Source organism: Trachypithecus francoisi, unplaced genomic scaffold (genome assembly GCF_009764315.1).
Source record: "Trachypithecus francoisi isolate TF-2019V2 unplaced genomic scaffold, Tfra_2.0 Lachesis_group8, whole genome shotgun sequence".
In the NCBI taxonomy this organism is placed as follows: Eukaryota; Metazoa; Chordata; class Mammalia; order Primates; family Cercopithecidae; genus Trachypithecus; species Trachypithecus francoisi.
The window spans coordinates 84374944-84398347 of NW_022681473.1; the positions used below are offsets into that span (position 1 = coordinate 84374944).

The 23404-nt window shown below is 37.9% G+C and overlaps 1 protein-coding gene across 7 annotated transcripts in view; it reads right to left on the reverse strand.

The window, feature by feature from the left end:
* Window positions 1-11924: 11924 nt before the first annotated feature.
* MRE11 (MRE11 homolog, double strand break repair nuclease) overlaps window positions 11925-23404 on the reverse strand; it is an 87318-nt gene continuing 75838 nt past the window's right edge. For all 7 annotated transcript variants that reach the window (XM_033208182.1, XM_033208181.1, XM_033208180.1 and 4 more), the window contains one exon: window positions 11925-16196. In XM_033208182.1, coding sequence (XP_033064073.1) covers window positions 16140-16196 — 57 coding nt within the window. In that variant the 3' untranslated portion in view covers window positions 11925-16139. The remainder of the gene's footprint in view (window positions 16197-23404) is intronic.

Here is a 23404-nt window from a genome sequence, read left to right on the forward strand (position 1 = left end):
AAGAAATCAAAGGTAGCCCATGCCCTTCCAAGCACCCCAACAGGTGCTTGCTAGCAGGCATATTTGTAATCTGGGCCACCTAACTAAGGTCTTCACTTTGATTCCCTTCTCATCATGCCCACCTTGTAAGTGTGAGGGCATTTACACCAGAAGCCTGAAACTTTCTCTCTGAAAGAGGTGAGGTGTTTTAGTTCTTCTTAGCTTTCCCCAAAAGCATCTCCTGAGCCAAATACTCTAGTGAGAGGGTTCATTTGGGAGATGAAGGCAAACACCAATAGGGAAGTGGAGAAGTGTGACAAGAAAGGGAAAGAAACCAATAAAGAGTGTTGTCAAGCCAGCAACCACGGTGGGTGACAAGCTGAAGTCTGCTGGGAAGCCAGTGTAAGGTGTACACATCAGCTATCCAAGCCAAGGGGTGACAGAGCTGTGATACCTGTACTCCACCTCCTGTTAGTCACTGGCTGAAGGCTTCTCCCAGGGGTGTGCTCCTCCTCCCAGGATGCTCCTGAACTTCTGGCCTCCCATGTGGATAGTCAAAATGGGCTCCAGAGGCAAAAGGACTCAGGCAAATAAATGCTACTGCTGGCAGTTACAAGTTGCACTGGTGTGCTCTGAAGGGGGAGGAGGTCCTGAGAAAATCCAAGGGTAGGCATGAGGTCTGGAATCACTTCCTCTTCCTCTTCCCCAGGCATTCAGCTCTCCACTCAGCCAGGCCTGGGCCTCCTGAGCCCTGCCAAGCCCTCCTCTCAGCCCAGCACCACTGCCCCAAACTTACCCTGAACTTCTGAAGTCACAGTCTTTAATGAAACAAGAATATCCCCCCACCTTACCCCACACGAAGGCTGAGTTATTAAAAGAGGTTCTTTTCTCAGAGGCATTATGGGTACTGTAAATCACTGTTGTTCTTACTAAGGGGTTACGGGAAGACATAAGCAGCTCTTACAGTGAACCAGCCTCTTGTTTTATATATTACAAATAAAACCAAGGACACTGAATAGTCAGTTTGTGCCAAATAGTAAGTATATTCCTACATCTCTAATAATAGTCACACATAGTAAACACAGCAAAGAGCAGAGGGTTTCACTCTCTCAAATGTACTTGAAACAACAACAAAAATAAAACACTTCACACTATTTTAATAAAAATGAGACCAAGAATTATAGGATATAGTAGTCCCCCCTTATTCATGGGGTAAACATTCCAAGATTCCCAGTGGATGCCCAAAACTGTGGATAGTACCAAACCATATACAGGCTACACATGAATTTCTTTTTCCCTCTTCACAATTTCATGGATAGAAGATTAATTCTTATTACAGATCTTAGCAGCCTCGGCTTACGATTTTTCCCCCCTTCCTTATTAAATCAAGAACTTTCAGCTTTTCACATAAAGGAAGTATTTTACAGCTTCTAGCTGGCATATGCTAATTGCCAGCATTGCTACTCTTGCAGCTTTGGGGCTATTATAAGTAAAATAAAGGTTAGTTGAACACAAGCACTGCAATACCTTTACGGGAGCTCTGACAACTGAGGTGGCTACTGAGTGACTGAGGAGCAGGTACTGCATGGATATGCTGAACAAAGGGAGGATTCACATCCTGAGTGGACAGAGTAGGGTGGTGCGAGATTTCTTCAGAAACTGGAAAACGAAACCTTGGATAAAGTGAGACTACTGTAACATCACAGAGGCCTAAGAAAGAGGTTTTGAGAGCCTCACCACATCAATATTCCTGACACTGCAAACAATGCCCTTTTAACTCCAATATTATTCTCTGAAAAAGCCCTACTTGAGTTAAAAACTCACCACATTCACAGTTCCTTAGGGTACTAATCACAGAGGCAGAAGCGAACAAACAGCAGTTCAACACAGTGCCAGGCACATGACAGTCACTCCTAGTTTAATTGTACCAGTTGTATGTCATCATACTTGAATTACAAATGAACCAAGTAAGCCTCAAATACCAAGTACAGCTGAAGACATGCTCAAATGCAATAAAAATGCAAAGTGTATAGGCAGGCTAAGCCAGGAATTGCTTTCCAAGTTCCAGCACACTGAGCCATAGAGTAAAAAGGTATATTTAGGGTATGTAAAAAGAAGCACAACCAAGCTCCAACTTCAGTTTGTGGCCCCAAATTAAATTGTAAGTTGCTTGAACTTACTCTGCACTTCTACACAGAAACTTTTCTAAATGGTGGCTAGGGTCTTAAGCCAAATCCAACAACCCATTTAACCCATATATGGACAAATAGTACCACAGGATTGCTAGCTAAAGTTCAGGGCTCCAAGGTGTTATGCTCCATTATCTGCTCCTCTTGAATTAAATGTCCCCCTGGGTGATCTCGGCCACCTTCACTGGTTTAACCATCCATTAGTCACCAATGACTCCAAGATCTGTACCTCACTTACCACCTGTTAAAAGCTCCAAATCTGTTATTACGTAACATTTCACTGTTGATTAGACATTTTGACCTGGAATACCCACCCATTCAGCAAGCTCCAAACTCAATTCATTATATCCTGCTCTTCCCTCACATTCTTGTACTTGCTCTTTTTCCTGTTCACTTGTTCACCATGGTTAGAATCTTGTGGTCATCTCACACATCACCAATTACATGACACTGTGTATTTGAGGATGCTGTTTCTCTGCCTACAGTCATCCTCTCTACCACCTTCGAGCCAGAAAAACTCCTTATTCAAGACCCAGCTGAAATGTTATCTCCCCTCTGAAGACTGACTCCCTTGACTGCCACAACCCCAAAACAAGCAAAGTCAATGTTCCCAAATCTGCTCTTTTAAAAGTGCTCCCATAACATGATTCATTCTCTGATACTGTACTTTCCTTGTTGGGGTCTCATGATTTGCTACACGTGTATTTTCTATGAAATTGTCAGGATTACCAGGCCAGGAACTACTGTCTTCCTAATGTTGTCTCCTACAGCCTAGTACTAAGACAGGGAAAACTGGCAGTACTGAGGTTGAGATACTGGCTCTGGAATCAGAAAACCCAGGAGGCAGGTCTTTCTCTCTCTAAATACTCTATCTGTCTGGTAAGTTCCTGGGACATATCTAATTTAATTATTTTTGCATTTTATTTTTCCATAAGCTATTGGGGCACAGGTGGTATTTGGTTACATGAGTAAGTTCTTTAGTGGTGATGTGTGAGATTTTGGTGCACCCATCACCCGAGCAGTATACACCTCACCATACTTGTAGTCTTTTATCCCTCACCCCCTGCCACTCTTTCCCCCAAATTCCCAAAGTCCATTGTATCATTCTTATGCCTTTGCGTCCTCATAGCTTAGCTCCCACATATCAGTGAGAACATACGCTGTTTGGTTTTCCATTCCTGAGTTACTTCACTTAGAATAATAGTCTCCAATCTCATCCAGGTCACTGCAAATGCTCTTAATTCATTCCTTTTTATGGCTGAGTGGTATTTCATTGTATACATATACACCACAGCTTCTTTATTCACTTGTTGATTGATGGGCATTTGGGTTGGTTCCACGATTTCGCAATTGTGAATTGTGCTGCTATAAATACGCATGTGCAACTATCTTTTTCGAATAATGACTTCTTTTCCTCTGGGTAGATAATCAGTAGTGGAATTGCTGGATCAAACAGTGGTTCTATTTTTAGTTCTTTAAGGAATCTCCACACTGTTTTCCATAGTAGCTGTATTAGTTTACATTCCCACCAGCAGTGTAGAAGTGTTCCCTGATCACTGCATCCACGCCAACATCTACTGTTTTTTGATTTTTTGATTATGGCCATTCTCGCAGGAGTAACCTGGTATCGCGTTGTGGTTTTGATGCATTTCCCTGATGATTAGCGATGGTGAACATTTTTTTCATATGTTTGTTGGCCATTTGTGTATCTTCTTTTGAGAATTGTCCATTCAGGTCCTTAGCCAGCTTTTTGATGGGACTTTTTTTTCTTCTGAGTTGGTTGTAGATTCTGGATATAAGTTCTTTGTCAGATGTATAGATTGTGAAGATTTTCTCCTACTCTGTGGGTTGTGTTTACTCTGCTGACTGTTCCTTTTGCCATGCAAAAGCTCTTTAGTTTAATTAGGTCCCAGCTATTTATCTTTGTTTTAATTGCTTTTGCTTTTAGGTTCTTGGTCATGAAAGCCTTGCCTAAGTCAATGTCTTAAGAAAGGTTTTTCCAATGTTATCTTCTAGAATTAGTCCTTTCCCCACTTTGTTTTTGTTTGCTTTGTCGAAGATCAACTGGCTGTAAGTATTTGGGTTTATTTCTGGGTTCTCTATTCTGTTCCACTAGTCTATGTTCCTGTTTTTATACCCGTACCACACTGTTTTGGTGACTATGGCCTTATAGTATAGTTTGAAGTGAGGTAGTGTGATGCCTCCAGATTTGTTTTTTTTTTTTCTTTTTTGCTTAGTCTTGCTTTGGCTATGCAGGCTCTCTTTTCTGGTTCTAAATGAATTTTAGAATTTTTTTTTTTTTCTAACTCTGTGAAGAGTGATGGTGGTACTTTGATGGTGATTGCATTGAATTTGTAGATTGCTTTTGGAAGTATGATCATTTTCACAATATTGATTCCACCCATCCATGAGCTTAGGATGTGTTTCCATTTGTTTGTGTCATCTATGATTTCTTTCAGCAGTGTTTTGTAGTTTTCCTTGTAGAGGACTTTCAACTCCTTTGTTAGGTAAATTCCTAAGTATTTTACTTTATTTTTTTTTTTGCAGCTGTTTAAAAGGGGTCGAGTTCTTGATTTGATTCTCCGCTTGGTCGCTCTTGATGCATAGAAGAGCTACCGATTTGTGTACATTAATCCTGTATGTTGAAACTTTGCTAAATTCTTTTATCAGTTCTAGCAGCTTTCTGGGGGAACTCTTAGGGTTTGGAAATTAAATAACCTGCTGCTGAAGGAGCTATGGGTCAAAAATGAAATCAAGATGGAACTTTAAAAATTCTTTGAACTGAAAGACAATAACGACCCAACCTATCTATGAAAACCTCTGGGATACAGCTAAGGTGGTGCTAAGAGGATAGTTCATTGCCCTAAATGCCTACATCAAAAATTCTGAAAGAGCACAAACAGACAATCTAAGGTCACAACTCAAAGAACTAGAGAACTAGAACAAACCAAACCCAAACCCAGCAGAAGAAAGGAAATAACCAAGATCAGAGCAGAACTAAATGAAACAAACAAAAAATACAAAGGATAAATGAAACAACAAGCTGGTTCTTTCAAAAGACAAATAACATTGATAGACTATTAGCAAGATTAACCAAGAAAAGAAGAGAGAAAATCCAAATAACCTCTCTAAGAAACAAAACAGGAGATATTACAACTGACACCACCAAAATACAAAAGATCATTCAAGGCTACAATGAACACCTTTATGCACATAAACTAGAAAACCTTGAAGAGATGGATAAATTCCTGGAAAAATACAACCCTCCTAGCTTAAATCAGGAAGAATTAGATACCCTGAACAGACCAAGAACAAGGAGTGAGATTGAAATGGTAATTTAAAAATCACCAACACAAAAAAGTCCAGAACCAGACAGATTCACATTAGAATTCTACCAGGCATTCAAAGAAGAACTGGTACCAATTCTTTTGACACTATTCCACAAGACAGAGAAAGAAGGAACTTTCCCTAATTCATCCTATGAAGCCAGCATCATCCTAATACTAAAACCAGGAAAGGATACAACCAAAAAAGAAAAATACAGACCAACATCCTTGATGAACACAGACGCTAAAATCCTTAACAAAACACTAGCTAAGTGGATCCAACAACATATCAAAAAGATAATCCACCATGATCAAGTGGGTTTTATACCAGGGATGCAGGGATGGTTTAACATACGCAAGTCAATAAATGTGATATGCCAGATAAACAGAATGAAAAACAAAAATCACATGACCATCTCAATAGATGCAGAAAAAGCTTTCGACAAAATCCAGCTTCCCTTTATGATTAAAACCCTCAGCAAAATCGGCATACAAGGGACATACCTTAATGTAATAAAAGCCATCTATGACAAACCCACAGCCAACATAATACTGAATGGGGAAAAGTTGAAAGCATTCTGAAAATGGGAACAAGACGGGGTGCCCACTCTCACCACACTTCTTCAACATAGTGCCAGAAGTCCAAGCCAGAGCAATCAGACAAAAGAGAAGGAGCATCCAAATCAGTAAAGAAGTTAAACTGTCCCTGTTTGCTGATACGATCGTTTACCTTGGACATATCTAATTTAAAATGATATCACTATCCCTCTTATATATGCAATAAAACCTACCTTCTGTAAAAGTAACAATTTTCTGGTTCTGTTGCTGGATAACCACTTGAGATTTTTTTTTTTTCAAATTATACTTTAAGTTCTAGGGTACATGTGCACAACGTGCAGGTTTGTTACATAGGTATACATGTACCATGTTGGTTTGCTGCACCCATTAACTTGTCATTTACATTAGGTATTTCTCCTAATGCTATCCCTTCCCCCTCCCCCTACCCCACGACAGGCCTCGGGGTGTGACGATCCCCGCCCTGTGTCACAGTGTTCTCATAAAATGAGAATTTCTTCATTAGCTCTCAGAGGGGGCAAAAGGAAGATACAGTTCCTCTAATGAGCAGAGCTATGCATTTAATGTTTTAAGGGGATTTTCTACAATTCTATAGGTTGAGTCACATTTCTTAACATCATCTCATTCTATGCTCTTAATTGCTATTGGGCTATTTTTTTCTATTTCTTTTTCATTTCTGCTGCGTGCTTTGTTTTGAATCATATCCTCAGAATGAGAAAGAGGATAATTAGCCATGATATTTAAGCTCTTTGATTAATATTACATCTTACAGAGGGAGAATGATGATTAAAGTTTTTTTTTTTTTAAATAGCAATACCAAGTAAAAAAATTGTTAAGGATATTTCTAGAAAGCATCACAGGATCAGCAACTCATTTTCACAGGATGTAAGCAATAGCTATCATTGATTTCAGGCTCTTTTGAAAATGCTTTAATAGGATTTTTTTATTTCTTTGAATTACCATTTGAGGCCATTAATTTTGAGCATCAGAAAGTCTTTTTTTCATATTAATTTTACATTGACTTCTATTTCATAAAGTTCATGCTATGATAAAAGAAATTCTAGCAATTACAGTTGAAGATGCAACTTACAGCCAATGGAACCATCGAAGGTTTTATATGCTGGAACTGTGCTAATCACTTCATAAGCATCACTGCATCTAATCACAAAACATACAAGGTAGGCATTTTTGTCTACTGAATAGGGAAGCAGATGTTCCGAGACTGACTTGTGTAAGTCACACAGCTAAAAGGATTGGAAGATTGAAGCCCAGGTCTGACTGATCAACAATCTTATTAGCTTCTGGGTGAAGAATACTGCTAAAGCCTAAAACCAAATGCAAGAAATCTTTTACTGTGAAGTTCACAAAATCAAATAAATGACTAGGTGTTGGATAGGGTTCAGTGAAAGAGGTGCTCTCGTGTTGCTGGTGGGAGTATAAATGGATATATCCTTTCTGCAAAGCAATCTGGTAAAACTGTCATAAGCCTTAAAATATTTTCATCTCCTTTACCTGAAATTCTATTTTTTACTCTATCCTAGCCTATGGATATAATTTTTAAAATGTGGTTAAAGATTTATGTACAACTGACAGTATATTTTATTTACAAAGAGTCTTTGTTTATTGTATATACACATGTGCATATATCTATGCAGATTAAGTAACACAATGTCTGGAATTTGCTTCAAAATCATCTGGACTAGGGGAAGAGAAATGGATTGAAGCAGGATGATGGATACATGTAGGTTTCTCACACCCTACTCCACATAACAAGTATAAAAATATTCATGTAAAAAGATGACTCCATCAAGCATTACTTATTATAGTGAAAAAATATGCTGCGGCACACCATGACCCCAAACACTACGCAACCATTAAAAGAAATGTTTTTGAGAAAAATTTAGCAACATAGAAAATGCTTTCAGAATAACACAAGCAGGACACAAACTGATACAATTTTGTTTCAATTATGTGAAGAGTTAAGGGGGCACAGTGAAATGTTAATAGCAGGATTATGGTATCCTTTTTCTTCATATTCTTTTGCATTTTTCGCAAATACTATTTATACTCGAAAAAACTCAGTAGTTTACAGAGGATAACAATCCATCTTTATCTTTAACAGGTTCCTAATTATTGCCACTGTCAGAGATGGGTCACTGGTCTGATCAGTCAACTGAACCAATCTGACTAGGGTGGCAATTTTGGGTAAGTTGCTGTTTGGAAATCAAGTCATTGGCTTCATAACTTAAGACTCTAATGCCTCTACTGCATAACACAGTTTTTACTTCATTTGTGTTTATGAGAGATATTTCCATTGTCAAGGAGTGAGGGTGAAATTAACAGCTCTGCTTTATTTCTGAGTGCTTTGGAATTTTTTTTAACAAAATCTATTTATGTCTTCACATAGTCATGCATTAAGTATTTACTAAGAGCCTGCTATGTGCCAGGCACCATTCTAGGCTTGGTTTAAGAGACAAAAACAGCAAGGGGCCTTCCCTTAAGGAAACTCAATTTAATGGGAAAGGCAGAGTCGAGAGTTATGGCATTGCATAATAAAAGGTTGTGGAAGAGGTGAATTCAGGATGAACCCAGGCTGGGAGTCCACAGCCTGCCAAAAGGCACTTGCTGTTAAGAATTGTTATTTAGCAATTAAACTTGTAGGTACAGCATAAATGGCATGGTCCGAGCATGGTGGCTCATGCCTGTAATCCCAGCACTTTGAGGCTGATGTGGGCAGATCACCTGAGGTTGGAAGTTCGAGACCAACCTGGACAATACGTGAAACCCCATCTCTACTAAAAATAGAAAAAAATTAGCTGGGTATGATGGCTCATGCCTGTAATCCCAGTTACTCGGGAGGCTGAAGCAGGAGAATCACTTGAATCTGGAGAGTTGGAGGTTACAGTGAGCCAAGATCGCATCACTGCACTACAGCCTGGACAACAGAGCAAGACTTTCTCGAACTTAAACAAAACGAAACAAAACAAAACAAAAGGCATGGTCACTTTCTTCACACAATTTAGATTTTTGTCACTCTGTCCTTAATTTCAGCCTTTTATAATATCATGTGATTTTGCTGAATAGTCTAACTGGTGGGTCAAGAACAGACTTTCACCTTCAGATCCTACATGTTTCCTTCACTGTGTACAGATTTTTCCCCTGAGATGTATGATCACCACAGCCTTCCCTGTTTCACTGCTTGCAAGCTGCGTCTTCCACTGTAATTGATAGAATTTGTCTTTATCATAGCATGAACTTTATGAAACACAAGGCAGTTAAGAGTCAGTATGAAAAAATACAACTTTTCTTTCTCTGATGCTCAAAAATAATGGCCTCAAATGGCAATTTAAAAAATCTTATTAGCAGCATTTTTTAAAAGCATGTAAGATCAATGATAGCTATTGCTTGCATCATGTGAAAATGAGTTGCTGATCTGGTGATGCTTTCTAGAAATATCATTAAAGACATTTTTACATAGTATTGTTGTTAAAACAAAAACAACCCACTTTAATCATTATTTCCCCCTCTGTAAGACGCAATATTAATCAATGGCTTAAATTAACAGATAATTATTTTCTTTCATGTTCTGAGGATCTGATTTGAAACAAAGCACACAGCAGAAACAAAATAGAAAAAAATAGCCCAATAGCAATTAAGAGCATAGAAATCAATTCCCAGCTGGACTGTGGAGCTGAATTGGAAAGGCAAAACACAAAGTTCTGGAAGATAACACAGAAGAAGTTACATGACCTTAGCACAAGAAATGCTTTTCTTGAACAGAACACAAAAGTGTTACACCTTAATCAGTGTAAGTTGGACTTCATAAAGTCCAATTATGCAATTATAAAAATAAAAAAGTTATGTTCCTTAAAAGACCCTCTGTTCAGTTAGACACCATTTATACAACAAAAGTCAAGTCCAGAGACAAAACGAGATAAATCTGACTATATTAAAAACAAACAGTTGCACGGCAAAAAAAACCATGATAAGCAAAAGTAAAAATACAAACAAGAAGTTGGGAAAAAATTTTACAATATATTATAGACAAAGGGTTAATATCTAATATTTAAAAAATATTTTTTATATTGAGTGAAGAAAAACGGGACCAGACATTCTAGGTAAATGAGTAAGATACATGAACAATTCACCAAAAATGGATGTAAAAATATACCTTAAACATATTTTTACAAATGCAAATTATAATTACACTGAGATGCCATTTCTTGTCCATCAGTTTGGCAAACAATAAAAAATTTGACAACACATTCTTCTGATGGTGAGGCTATAGAGAAATAGTTCACGCATTGTTGGTGGGAATATAGCTTTTATAAAAAGGAACTTGGCAACACCTAACAAAACTACACGTACATTTACTCTTTTACTGAATAATCACACTTCCAGGAATTTACTCTGATAACACTTCTAAAAATTTTTAAATACTAGTATTAGTATTGCAGTATTAAAAATACTAGTATTAGCAATGCAGTATTATTTGTAATTGTAAATATCAAAACCACCAAAAGGCACAAGTATGGGAGGACAGAATGAATTATGGCATTTAAACTCAATGCAGTACCATGAGGCTATAAAAAAGTAAGGAAGATCTCCATAGAATGACATAGAGTAGCTTGTAGGACAGAATGTTCAGATAACAAGAGTATATATAGCATAAAACCTTTTATGTACAAAAACAGGGGACATGAAAAAATGTACAAATCTGCATATTTTGGCAAAAAGAATAAACAAAAATGAAATTGGTTACCTACCACGGGTGGGGCAAAAACGGATGAAAGGAATAGGGACAGGAGTAAGACTTGAGTGTGCATTTGAATGATCTAGACTTCAGGAAGCACATTGATACTCTACATATTCACAAAATAAAACTAAATCCTAGAATAGAGGGAAAAATATGCTATATAAGGAAAGTATTAGAACAAATAACAAAATTGGAAAATGGACTGTAGATTAATAGTATGGTGGTTATAAAAGGATATATATAAGAGGATATTCTTGTTCCTAGGGAACATACACTGAAGTATTAAAGAGTAAAGGAACATGACATTCCAACCTACTGTCAAAAGATTGAGAAATTGTATGTGTGTGTGTTCACATTTGATATGAAAATATATGTATATAACATATACATATATGTACATATAGAATTTTTTTAATACAAAATGTCAAAAATTGGTGAATCTGAAAAAAGGATAAAAAGTTCTCCATTATTCTTGCAAATTCCTGTAAAGTTGATACTATTTCAAGTTTTAAAAATATAATCTGGACTTAAAACTACTAAAAACTTCAGAAATCAGTATTGGAATGATAAACCACTAGAAACTTTCAGGTATACCTATGATGGGTTTACTTATTTATCTCATTGTTTATGGTAAAACACTTTAATGAGTGTAAAATGGACACCTTCAGTTCATATGCCTTCATTTCCAGACTACCCAAGAACCAATGGAAATGCAGTTGGGCCTCTCAGCCTATTAAGCAATGGCCTTTTGCCTCTAGCAAAATGTACTCAAAGTCAGATATACCTTGCAATCAGTTCAAATGCACTAACAGGAAGACTGCAGTTATAAGCTTCTATGTAGAAAATTCTGGTTTTTACATAAAATATAAACACGAAACACTTGGTATTGATATTAAACAGGCACTGTGATCAAGGGTACTTATGCACTAGTTTTGGGTATTTGTATGTGACTCATCTTGACTACACAGTGGCTCAGAGGCAGAAAAAAGTTTGCATGGGCCAACCAGCCTAATAGCCATTAAATGTCTGTTGTTAATCAGCCATAATTTGCAACAACCAGCCAAGAGCCCTTTAAAAATCACTTCACCACTTTTAATGTCAAGGCACCACAGATTAAATATCCTTTTATTTGACTCAAACTGAACAACAACATTTAAAACACACAATGGGAAGCAGTGCAGTTATCTCTCAAAATAGACAATGATGGTTTAATTAAGAGGTTGATAAAGCATATGTAGAAAAATCAGAATATCAAAATAAGTACCAAGGAGAACATATACTTTGATAAGGGGACTAAAATATGTAGCTATACAATCTGGGGTTCTTGTTGATTGACTGACTGATTGAGACAGAGTCTTGCTCTGTCGCTCAGGTTGGAGTGCAATGGCGTGATACTGGCTCACTGCAACCTCCAACTCCCAGGTTCAAGTGATTCTCCTGCCTCAGCCTCCTGAGTAGTTGGGATTATAGGCACCCACCACCATACCTGGCTAATTTTTGTCTTTTTAGTAGAGTTGGGGTTTCACCATGTTGGCCAGGCTGGTCTTGAACTCCTGACAGATGATCCGCCTGCCTTGGCCTCCCAAAGTGCTAGGATCACAGGCATGAGCCACCATGCCCGGCGCTGGGGTTCTAATTCAACAATTTTTCTTGGTAGTCGTGCTAACAGTAATTGGAGAAACATGTTCCTAATTGTTGACAGGGAGAAGATGACAGGTAAGCATACACATTTTAATATGTATTCAATGTCTGAATTTGAAGAATAAAAATGCATTGTTTTTACCACTTAAAAAGAGCTAAAATCAGATCCAGTTATCTGACACACCAAAAACATAAAAATGTACATTGCAATAGCAAGTTATGTAAGCTGGTTCTTTAGATCAAACTAAAATTCTAGTATTTTCTGACCAAACTAAGTTCAAAAGTACTAAAAGAAAATGAAACAGGCAAATGATGAAATGTAGATCTTTTTCATTCAAGAATATGGAAACTCACTGGGCTGAAAAACCCAAATCTTTATTACACCAAACTTCTATAATGATCTTAGTGGTAGTTAGCTTTAAAAGAAACACAAAATACTATGAATTAAATATATGACAGATACAAAAAGGACATCAGATTACTTTGGGGGAAAGTTGCTTTTAAATTCTATATTTCCAAATAAGATATTTTACATTGAGATTTTTTTTTTTTGAGACTGAGTTTCGCTCTTGTTGCCCAGGCTGGAGTGCAATGGCCTAATCTTGGTTCACTGCAACCTCCGCCTCCTGGGTTCAAGCGATTCTCCTGCCTCAGCCTCCTGAGTAGTTAGGATTACAGGCACATGCCACCATGCCTGGCTAATTTTTTGTATTTTTAGTAAAGACGAGGTTTCACCATGTTGGTCAGGCTGGTCTCGAACTCCTGACCTCAGGTGATCTACCCACCTTGGCCTCCCAAAGTGCTGGGCTTAAAGGCGTGAGCCACCATGCCCAGCCCAATGAGATACTTTTTAACTCAGTTTTTTTCTAAGAATGGATTTTTCTCTTTATGAAAACATAAAATATTCCTTTTCTTTATAAACCTTGATATGCAAAATTTATCAAGCTGGTAAATTCCATAACAGGCTAAACCAAATGAAATGCCTAAGTAAAGCAATTTACATGATTAGAAGGCTAATTATGGTATTACTGTATAGGTTCAGTATTAATGCATATGTTCTAAGTTTATTGCAACTACACTAACTTCCTAATTTTAGATTTGCAGTTGCATCCTCCTAACTGCATCTAATAGCAGAAGCACCACCTTGTGGCAAAAGTAGGAGCTTTTAAATTACAGAAGTCAGGGCTGGTTACCCAGAAAGGAGAAAACAATATATTGGGGGTCCAGGACAGTGCGCTATTTCTTGACCTGTATAGGGATTCCATCAGTGCTCACTTTATAATTATTTATTCAACCATATGACTTTTCTGTATTTATTGTATTTCCTACTTTTAAAAGTTTGGGGAAAAAAGTCTTTCACGTACCTGAATTAAAAGGTCACATTCCTAAATGCTTGAATTTTCTAAGCACCACTTATATTTTCTAGAATCTCCTAGAACTTCGAGGAATCTTTAACCTTGTAAATGCACTGTTGTATTTTTATGACAGGAAACAAAACACCTGAAAGATATTTATTCTTTGGTAAGCAACAGAAGAATTCTCTACAGATGTTTTCCTCTGAATGTTTTCATTCCTGCTCTCCCAGAGCCTCCAAGAGCAAATGCAGCCACTTTTCAAATCATCTGAAAGATCTCTACACTCCTATATCAACAGGTCTGAAAATTGTTAGAAACAAAAAATGAAACTCCCCCAAAACCAACTGATTTGCAGCATCAATATAAAATATTAAGGATATATAGCACATTTAACTATGTAACAATATTCAATCAAAGAAAGGTTTCCCTGTCATGTTTTATTTACCATATTTTCAGGGCTTGATACATACTATTCACAAAATGACCTGAATTAGTCGGAGAGATTTTTCACCCTCTGTAACTGCTATGGCATCACTTTCCTTAGTGGTGAAGTGAATCACATTTAGTACCTCTTTTCACAGCCAAGAGCAATTTTTTTTTTTTTTTTAGAGGAAAAAAGCCTTATTCCTTTTTTCCTAGGAACTTGTCAGGATACTTTAGCGACCATTCCCTCACTATCACTCTCATCCAGACCCCCCTAACTGATGCATGAGAAGAGCCACTAGCTGATGGGGCCGACAGCTCAGTCTGAGCCAGCATGGCTTGTGCAGGCGTAGGTAGCACGGCATCACCCAGACACTGCCTGCCCTGGTAGCTTCCATTCCCTCATGGACAGCACTGCCCTCCCCTGACTTAACCCTCTGCTTTGTTCAAATACTAGAAATATTAAATTTCAAGTGCAATAAAGATGTGGGCAGATCTGCCTGAGAATATTTCACAGGACAATGCCTTCCACTAAGTTAATGGTACTTGCTCAAATAACCCTTATGCTCAAGTTAGGTACAGAAAAAATATTTTTAAGAAAGTCAATAGAATGTTATATTGCAAGTTTTGACTTAGGCCTCTTCAAAAGTGCTATAGGAGGCAGCCACTAACCAAACGTCTGTCTCTTATAATTTGACACATTCCAGGTATGACTATTCTAATGGTCATGAGTATCAATGAGTCAAGTATTTGTTTCTACCTATGAAGAAATGTCAGGCTGTTGTACTCCCAAGATCTATAACTTCCTTAGAGAATTTTAAAGTAAAGCTGTTGCATATGACTAAAAGAAGGAATAATCTCAGGGATCTTTTTACAGAGTATTATAAAGAAGATTGGGGTTATTTAACTTAAATCTGAAGATGTCTAATTCTTATTTCTCCCTGAAAACAAGTAAAAAACAGAAACTTAACATGAGCTACTAAGATTTCTGGAATTACCCATTCAGAAATGTTTCACAGGAACCAAAGTTAAGATAAAATATTGTTAATGAGAAATCCTGGAATTGACATTCCACATTAAATACATTTCTATACTTTACTGTAAGGTTCAGCTGACCATGCTACCTAAAACAAATTCTTTAATATTTTCAGGATGTAGTTTAAAACAATTTTTAACCCTTTTCCTCCTAGAAATGGGCACACACATATGTATGAAAGAGAAGAAAAAGAAAGGGAGAAAGGGAGAGGGGGAAATGGAGGGGAGAGAGAGAGAGAGAACACCATTAAGGATACAGAATAATAAAGGAAATTACTACCACTTAATGGGAACATAATCTTTTGAAATCTTTGCTACAACTGGAATAAAAAACTCAATAATTCTGACAGGTTACTCTACTCTTTTAAATAAGAACATATCTGTTCAAACTAATAGGTAGTCTTTTAAGAAGCATTAGGAAAAAATATACATAGTAACAAACAGTGAATGTAGGCACAAGTTCACATAAATTGTTTTACTTTCAGGAAACCCGGAACCTCTAGGAAATTACTAAAATTACAAAGAAGTTAAATTTTATAAGCTCTTTCCCTCAACTTTGGCTAAATGTAACCATATTAAAATACTGACATAGTTTTTGATCATGAAGCAGAAATGTAAAATGGTAGCTTTATTTTAATCTTTACTCAAGAATGATATTGAAACAAAGCTCTTACTATAACAACCAGGTTAAAAAAACAAGGTGAATCAATGTTATTGTTTATGTCCTTGAGCTAGAACTTTCTTACTTATGGAGTCATGCTCAGGAAACAATACTTAAAATCTTAAACTGTAAACTCTTAGCTTGTAACATTTTGATTTTTCCTGTTATCTTGCATGTTTCTCAGTGCCATTAAATATATTATCTTCTGTTTCTTCTTAAAGAACTAGTGTTCATAAAAGGATCATCATCGTCATCCTGAAATGAGATACAAATGTTGTATTACTGATTGTTCCTTGCTTCACTGAAACAAGACAGAAGTTCTTATGGGCAAAACAATACCAGTGAGAGTCATTTCACATGGGGTAGACTTTATTTTTCTATTTCCTTTATAACTGTGAAATATGTAAGTACAATTAAATTCTTAATTGGCATTAACATGAAAATTTATCCTGCTGTGTGTGCATGTATCTACAATATAAACCACACACATTTCTCTCACTAACCTTAATAAAGACAAATGAAGTATAGGTAAACCAGAAAAAAAATTCCTCAAGTCATTTTATATTTGGTTTTTGAATAGATTTTCTCATTTACATTTTATTACAGTTGTATCTACTCTTCTGGAAATTCACAGCAAAAAAATAATGAAGCCACATGGAGATCTAACTCAGAAAGAGCTGTAATTTTTATTTCCCATTGCCCATTAAATGCTAGAAATAGCTAGCTACTCTCACACTCATGTAAAAAACAACCTAGCAAAGCAAGCTTTCAAATAGTTTTTTGGATAAAAAAAGAAATACATGCAGTATTTCAAGAGTTCCCATGCCAATGGGCTACAGATTTTATGCACGGTAAGAATAAATAGGAATATGAGATATTAACTAATAATTTAATTAAAGAAAATGAAAACAAACCTCAGATAAGCCCAATTATACAATTTTATAAAGACAACATAAAATCAATTCTTATGTATTCTATAAATATTCAGAAAATAAAGCAAATTTGTAAATTTTTTATTTGTGTTTAAGACATTAAAAAAAGAAATTATTTGATGCTAGGCTTTGTTAGTGGTATCAGCACTTCCAAATGTTAGCTAAACTAACTATCTCTGGTGAGAAATGGATGCCTTAAGAAATATAAATTCATTTGCATTTATTGATTCATTTTCTGCTACTATCAAAGGCAAAACTTAAATAAACCAGAGACAAATCCAAATGAAGTCTAATAGATAATTTGCTAATAGTTTGTCTTTGCAGTTAACATGAACTAGTATACAAATTTTTAACTGTAACATATAACCACATGTATATCCAGATGTTCTGGAATAAACAAACAATAATTGCTCACTTTCCTCCTGAAAGCAACCTGTTAGTATTTAATAGGTAGAATGAGCTCTTGCTGCTATTTTTCTTGGCTGCCTGAGTTGAGTCCTCTCAAGCTGTTTTAAACCACAGCTGAAACATAGGGAACATGGCAGCAGCAGCCAAGGCTAAAAATGAAAGGCGTAAATCACAGGCTACAACACAGATAAACCTTCAGGAACTTACGCTATGTGAAATAAGCCAGTCACAAAAAGGCAAATACTCTATGATTCTACTTATATGAAGTACCTAGAGTAGTTGAATTCATAGAAAGAGAAAGTGGAATGGTAGTTACCAGAGGATGAAGATGGGGAAATGGAGACTTGCTATTTCAGGGATACAGATTTTCAATTTTGCAAAATGAAAAAGTACTAAAGATCTGTTTAATATGGATCTATTTAACACTACTGAACTGTACACTTAATAATGGTTAGTTTTATGTTATGCTTTTGCTACAATTAACAATTTTTTTAAATAAAAAAAATAAATGAAAGGTGTGATGGGCCTAAGAGAAACACCTTCAAGCAATTCAACAAAAATGAGCAAAGGCCCTTCAAATGGTAGCCATGAAGGAAAGGGGAAGGGCAGCATCCTTCAGTCATGTAGTTTTATTTAAACTTAATTGAAACAGCAAATTAATAAAGGCAAGAGGCAAGTCCTGACTTATAATTCTTCCTCTTCCTCCTCCTCCTCATTCATGGTGGAGGAGATATCATGGTTACAGACATGATCTGGAATTGGAGTTTTTTCCAGACATCCTCCCAGAGAACATTTCAGACAATGCCTGAATACCTCCATGTCATGAAATTACCATGTGCCACCCTCTACATGACACTTGTAGAGCATATAGTGAGTACTTAATAAATATTCATTAAAGTAATATTAAAAGCTCTTGGGATATCATCATCATCATCATCATCATCTCTCCAAATATAAGTAAATGGAAGAAGCTAAAAAATTCTGATCCCACTGTTACTGGGCAAATAAGAGCTGAGTAAATATCATATTTTAAAAATCTACAGGACTTTTATATCTGAGGTAATTACATTGATGGGCACTCAACAAAGCTACTTCTTAACTCTTAACATTAACTATAGTTCAAAGGAAGGTTATCAATGAAACTACTTTTTTTTTAAGACGGAGTTTTGCTCTTGTTGCCCAGGGTGAAGTGCAATGGTGTAATCTCAGCTCACCACAACCTCCACCTCGCGGGTTCAAGCAATTCTCCTGCCTCAGCCTCCCGAGTAGTTGGGATTACAGGCATGTGCCAACATGCCTGGCTAATTTTGTATTTTTAGTAGAGATGGGGTTTCTCCATATTGGTCAGGCTGGTCTCGAACTCCTACCTCAGGTGATCCGCCTGCCTCAGCCTCCCAAAGTGCTAGGATTATAGGCGTGAGTCACTGCGCCCGGCCTGAAACTATTTTTAAAAATGATTTTTAGTGGAAGAAGGACAAGATGGCCAATTAGACAGGGCCAAGAAGCACCACTGCCACTGGTAAAGACCAATATATCGAGTCAGCCAACATATTTTGAGCAGATCTTTGGAGAAAAAACACCAAGAGTTGATAGAGAGGTGATACAAACTGGAAGCTGAAGAGGGAGGATGCTGGGAACCTTGTGGGGGGTTGCCCATTGCCAGGGCTGGTTCTTGGCCTTGAAAGGCTCCTAGGACGAGATGAGTGAATGGACAATGGGGCAGTCCACTCTCACTACGGACCTCAGAGATCCTAGCTACAAGATTCCATGTCCCCTGGAGACATTTCAACTGGCGGGGGATCTGGCCAAACAGTAGGCAGAGACAGAGCTCTAGAATGCATGGAGCCCAGGGGTTTTTACACACAAGGGAGCTGCAGCAGAAGGTGGCCATAGGCGCCCATCCCCCAAGACTTCTTATTTCCCTTCGAGTAGGAGTTGCCCCACCTGAATGCTGGGGCAGGACAGAGTGGGGCCAGCTTCCCTGTGAGACAGAGGAACACCTGTTCTGCAGGCCCTCCTCCCCTAAAGCCCCTTCCAGGGCCCTTGCCAAGCTGCCCTGCAGGAACGTGTGCACAAGGCAGCCTCTGCTGCCCAGCCTTGTTTTTGCTGGTGGCTTCACCTAAGTACCTTCCTGATAGCCTGGGAGCATTTCAGATTGCTGGTGACTGACCTGAGGGTCCGAACGACGGAGCCACAGGCTGGTCCCAGTGCTACAGGGCTACAGCACACAGCTTGGGCTGCTGGCACTCAAGTTGGGGAGAAATCCCACTTTCAGAACACTGAGAGGAGTGAGACATGTGGGTTCGTGGGCCAGTGCAGGAATGGGACATGCCTTCCTCCACAGTGCTGGTCTGGGAAGGGTGTGGCCTGTCTGGCAGCCATGGCCTCTGTCTGAGGGAGCCCTGCAACCCAAGACAACAAACAACAGTAATGCAGGTGTGGTGCCAGTGATAGGAGAGGCCTCATTCATGGCCCAGAAGTGGCCCTTGTGAGTGGTCATCTCTCTCCCCATCCCCACCACAGAGCACGGCTGCGAACACACAGAAATACAAAAGAAATATGCAGCTGAGTAAGAGCCTATCCGCTGGACACTAATGTTAACTGACAGCTACCGGATCACAGCCAAAATTATAACAAAATAATTCGCCAATGTACATTTCTGTGACACCCAGGGCAAGAATCTAGCCACAGTAAAGATCTATATAGAGCTCTGGCCCTCTGAAAGCACCCAGAAACAAGGCCTACTGAATATACTCAACTTACACTGCAGTTAAAGGAATAATAGCCCTCTAACATGAGAATCAGTGCAAGACTTCTGGCAATTCCAAAAGCCAGAAATGTCCCCTTACCTCCAAATGAGCCTGCTGGCTCACCAATAATAGTTCTTAACCAGATTGAAATTACTGAAATGACAGACATAGAATTCAGAATCTGGATGGCAGGGAAGCTCATCAAGATTCAGGAGAAAGCTAAAACCCAATCGAAAGAATCCAGTAAAACAATCCAAGAACTGAAAGACAAAACAGCCGTTTTAAGAAAGAACCATACTGAACCTCTGGAATTGATAAATTCACTACAAGAATGTCATAATACAACTGAAAGTATTAACAGCAGAACAGGGCCGGGCGCGGTGGCTCAAGCCTGTAATCCCAGCACTTTGGGAGGCCGAGACGGGCGGATCACGAGGTCAGGAGATCGAGACCATCCTGGCGAACACGGTGAAACCCCGTCTCTACTAAAAAAATACAAAAACTAGCCAGGCGAGGTGGCGGACGCCTGTAGTCCCAGCTACTCGGGAGGCTGAGGCAGGAGAATGGCGTAAACCTGGGAGACGGAGCTTGCAGTGAGCTGAGATCCGGCCACTGCACTCCAGTCCGGGCGACAGAGCGAGACTCCGACTCAAAAAAAAAAAAAAAAAAACAGCAGAACAGACCAAGCTGAGGAAAGAATCTCAGAGCTTGAAAACCAGTTCTTCAAATCAACTTGGTCAAGAAAAATGAAGAAAAAGAAGGAAGAAAAATGAAAAAAAAAAAACCCTCAGAAATATGAGATTATGTAGAGGCAAAATCTATGACTCATTGGCATTCCTGAGAGAGAAGAGAGAACAAGCAATATGGAAAACATATTTGAGGCTATAGTCCAGAAAAATTTCTCCAATCTTGCTAGAAAGGTTGACATGCAAATTAAGAAATATAGAGAATTCGTATGAGACGTTATATAAGATGGCCATCCCCAAGGCACACAGTCATGAGATTCACCAAAGTCAACATGAAAGAAAAGATCTTAAAGGTAGCTAAACAGAAGGGTCAGGTCACTTACAAAGGGAACCCCATCAGGCTACCAGCGGACATCTCGGCAAAAACCTTACAAGCCAGAAGAGATTGAGGACCTATTTTCAGCATCCTTAAAAAAGAAATTCTAACCAAGAATTTCATATCCCACCAAACTAAGCTTCATAAGTAAAGGAGAAATAAAATCCTTCTCAGGCAAGCAAATGCTGAGGAATTCATTACAACTAGATCAGCCTTACAAGAGGTCCTTAAGAGAGTGCTAAACATGGAAACAAAAACACACCACCTACTACCACAAAAACACACTAAGCACATAGCTTAGAGACACTATAAAGCAACTACATAATCAAGTCTACAAAACCAGCTAACAATATGATGGCAGGATTGAAATCTCATATATCAGTACTAACTCTGAATATAAATTGACTAAATGTCTTACTTAAAAGGAATACAGTGAAAAGTTGGATGAAAGGACAAGACCTGGCCGGGTGCGGTGGCTCAAGCCTGTAATCCCAGCACTTTGGGAGGCCGAGACGGGTGGATCACGAGGTCAGGAGATCGAGACCATCCTGACTAACATGGTGAAACCCCGTCTCTACTAAAAAATACAAAAAACTAGCCGGGCGAGGTGGCGGGCGCCTGTAGTCCCAGCTACTCGGGAGGCTGAGGCAGGAGAATGGCGTGAACCTAGGAGGCGGAGCTTGCAGTGAGCTGAGATCCGGCCACTGCACTCCAGCCTAGGTGATAGAGCGAGACTCTGTCTCAAAAAAAAAAAAAAAGAAAGGACAAGACCTGACAGCTGTCATCAAGAGACCCATTTCACATGTAACGACACACACAGGCTCAAAGTAAAGGAATGGAGAACTAACATGCAATAAAAAACAAAAAAGAGCAGGAGTCGCAATTCTTTTATCAGATATAACAGACTTTAAACCAACCAACAGTAAAAAGGGACAAAGAAAGGCATTACATAATGATAAAGGGTTTGATTCAACAGGAAGACCTAATTATGCCAAATATATACATGCCCAAATTCATAAATCAAGTTCTTCTTAACCTAAAAAAAGACTCAGACAGCAACAGAGTAATAGTGGGAGGCTTCAACACCCCACTGACAGTGTTAGAAAGATCATCCAGGCAGAAAACTAACAAATTTGGGACTTCAACTTGACACTTGACCAATTAGACCTAATTGACAGCTACAAAATACTTCATTCAATAACGGAAGGATACAAATTCTTCCCATCTACACACAGAACATAGTCTAAGATAGATCACGTGTTCAGTCATAAAGTAAGTCTAAATACATTCAAAAAAATAAAAATCATACCAAGTATACTCTTGGACTACAGTGCAATAAAAAGAGATATCAATATTAAGATCTTTCAAAACTACACAAATACATGGAACTTAAACAATTTATTCCTGGATAACTCCTGGGTCAATAATGAAATGAAGGCAGAAATAAAAAAATTCTTTGAAATTAATAAAAATTCATTCATTAATTAATAAAATTAATTTCATTAATGAAAATGAAAATAGAATCACAACTTACAAAATCTTAGGGATGCAGCTAAAACTGTTAAAAGGAAAACTTACAGAACTAAAAGCCTTCATTAAGAGAATCAAATTAACAATTTAATTTGTTAATGTGTTAATTTAAATCAAATTAACAATTTAACATTGTACCTACAGGAACTAGAAATAAAAGAACAAACCAGCCCCAAAATTTGCAGAAGAAAAGAAATAACTAAAATTAGAGAAGAACTGAATAAAACTGAGATGCAAAAATCCATACCAAAGATCAATGAAATCAAGAATTGGTTCTTTAAAACAATAAACAAAATTGATAGGCTACTAGCTAGATTAACAAAGGAAAAAAAGAGAAAATCCAAATAAGTACAATCAGAAATGACAAAGATGACATTACAACTGACCCCACAGAAATACAAAAGATCTTTAGAGACTACTACAAACAACTATTCACACACATTAGAAAGTCTAGAGGAAATGGACAAATCCCTCGAAACATACAACCTCCCAAGATTGAACCAGGAAGAAAGTGAAAACCTGAACAGACCAATAATAAATTCTGAAATTAATCAGTAATAAAAAACTGACCAACCAAAAATGCCCTGGACTACATGAATTCAAGTCATATTCTATCAGACATACAAAGAACTGGTTTCAATCCTACAGAAATTATTCCAAAAAAATCGAAGGGGACTCCTCCCTAACTCATTCTATGAAGCCAGCATCGGCCTGATACCAAAATCTGGCAGAGACACAACAAAACAAAAAAAACTTCAGTCCAATATCCTTGATGAACACA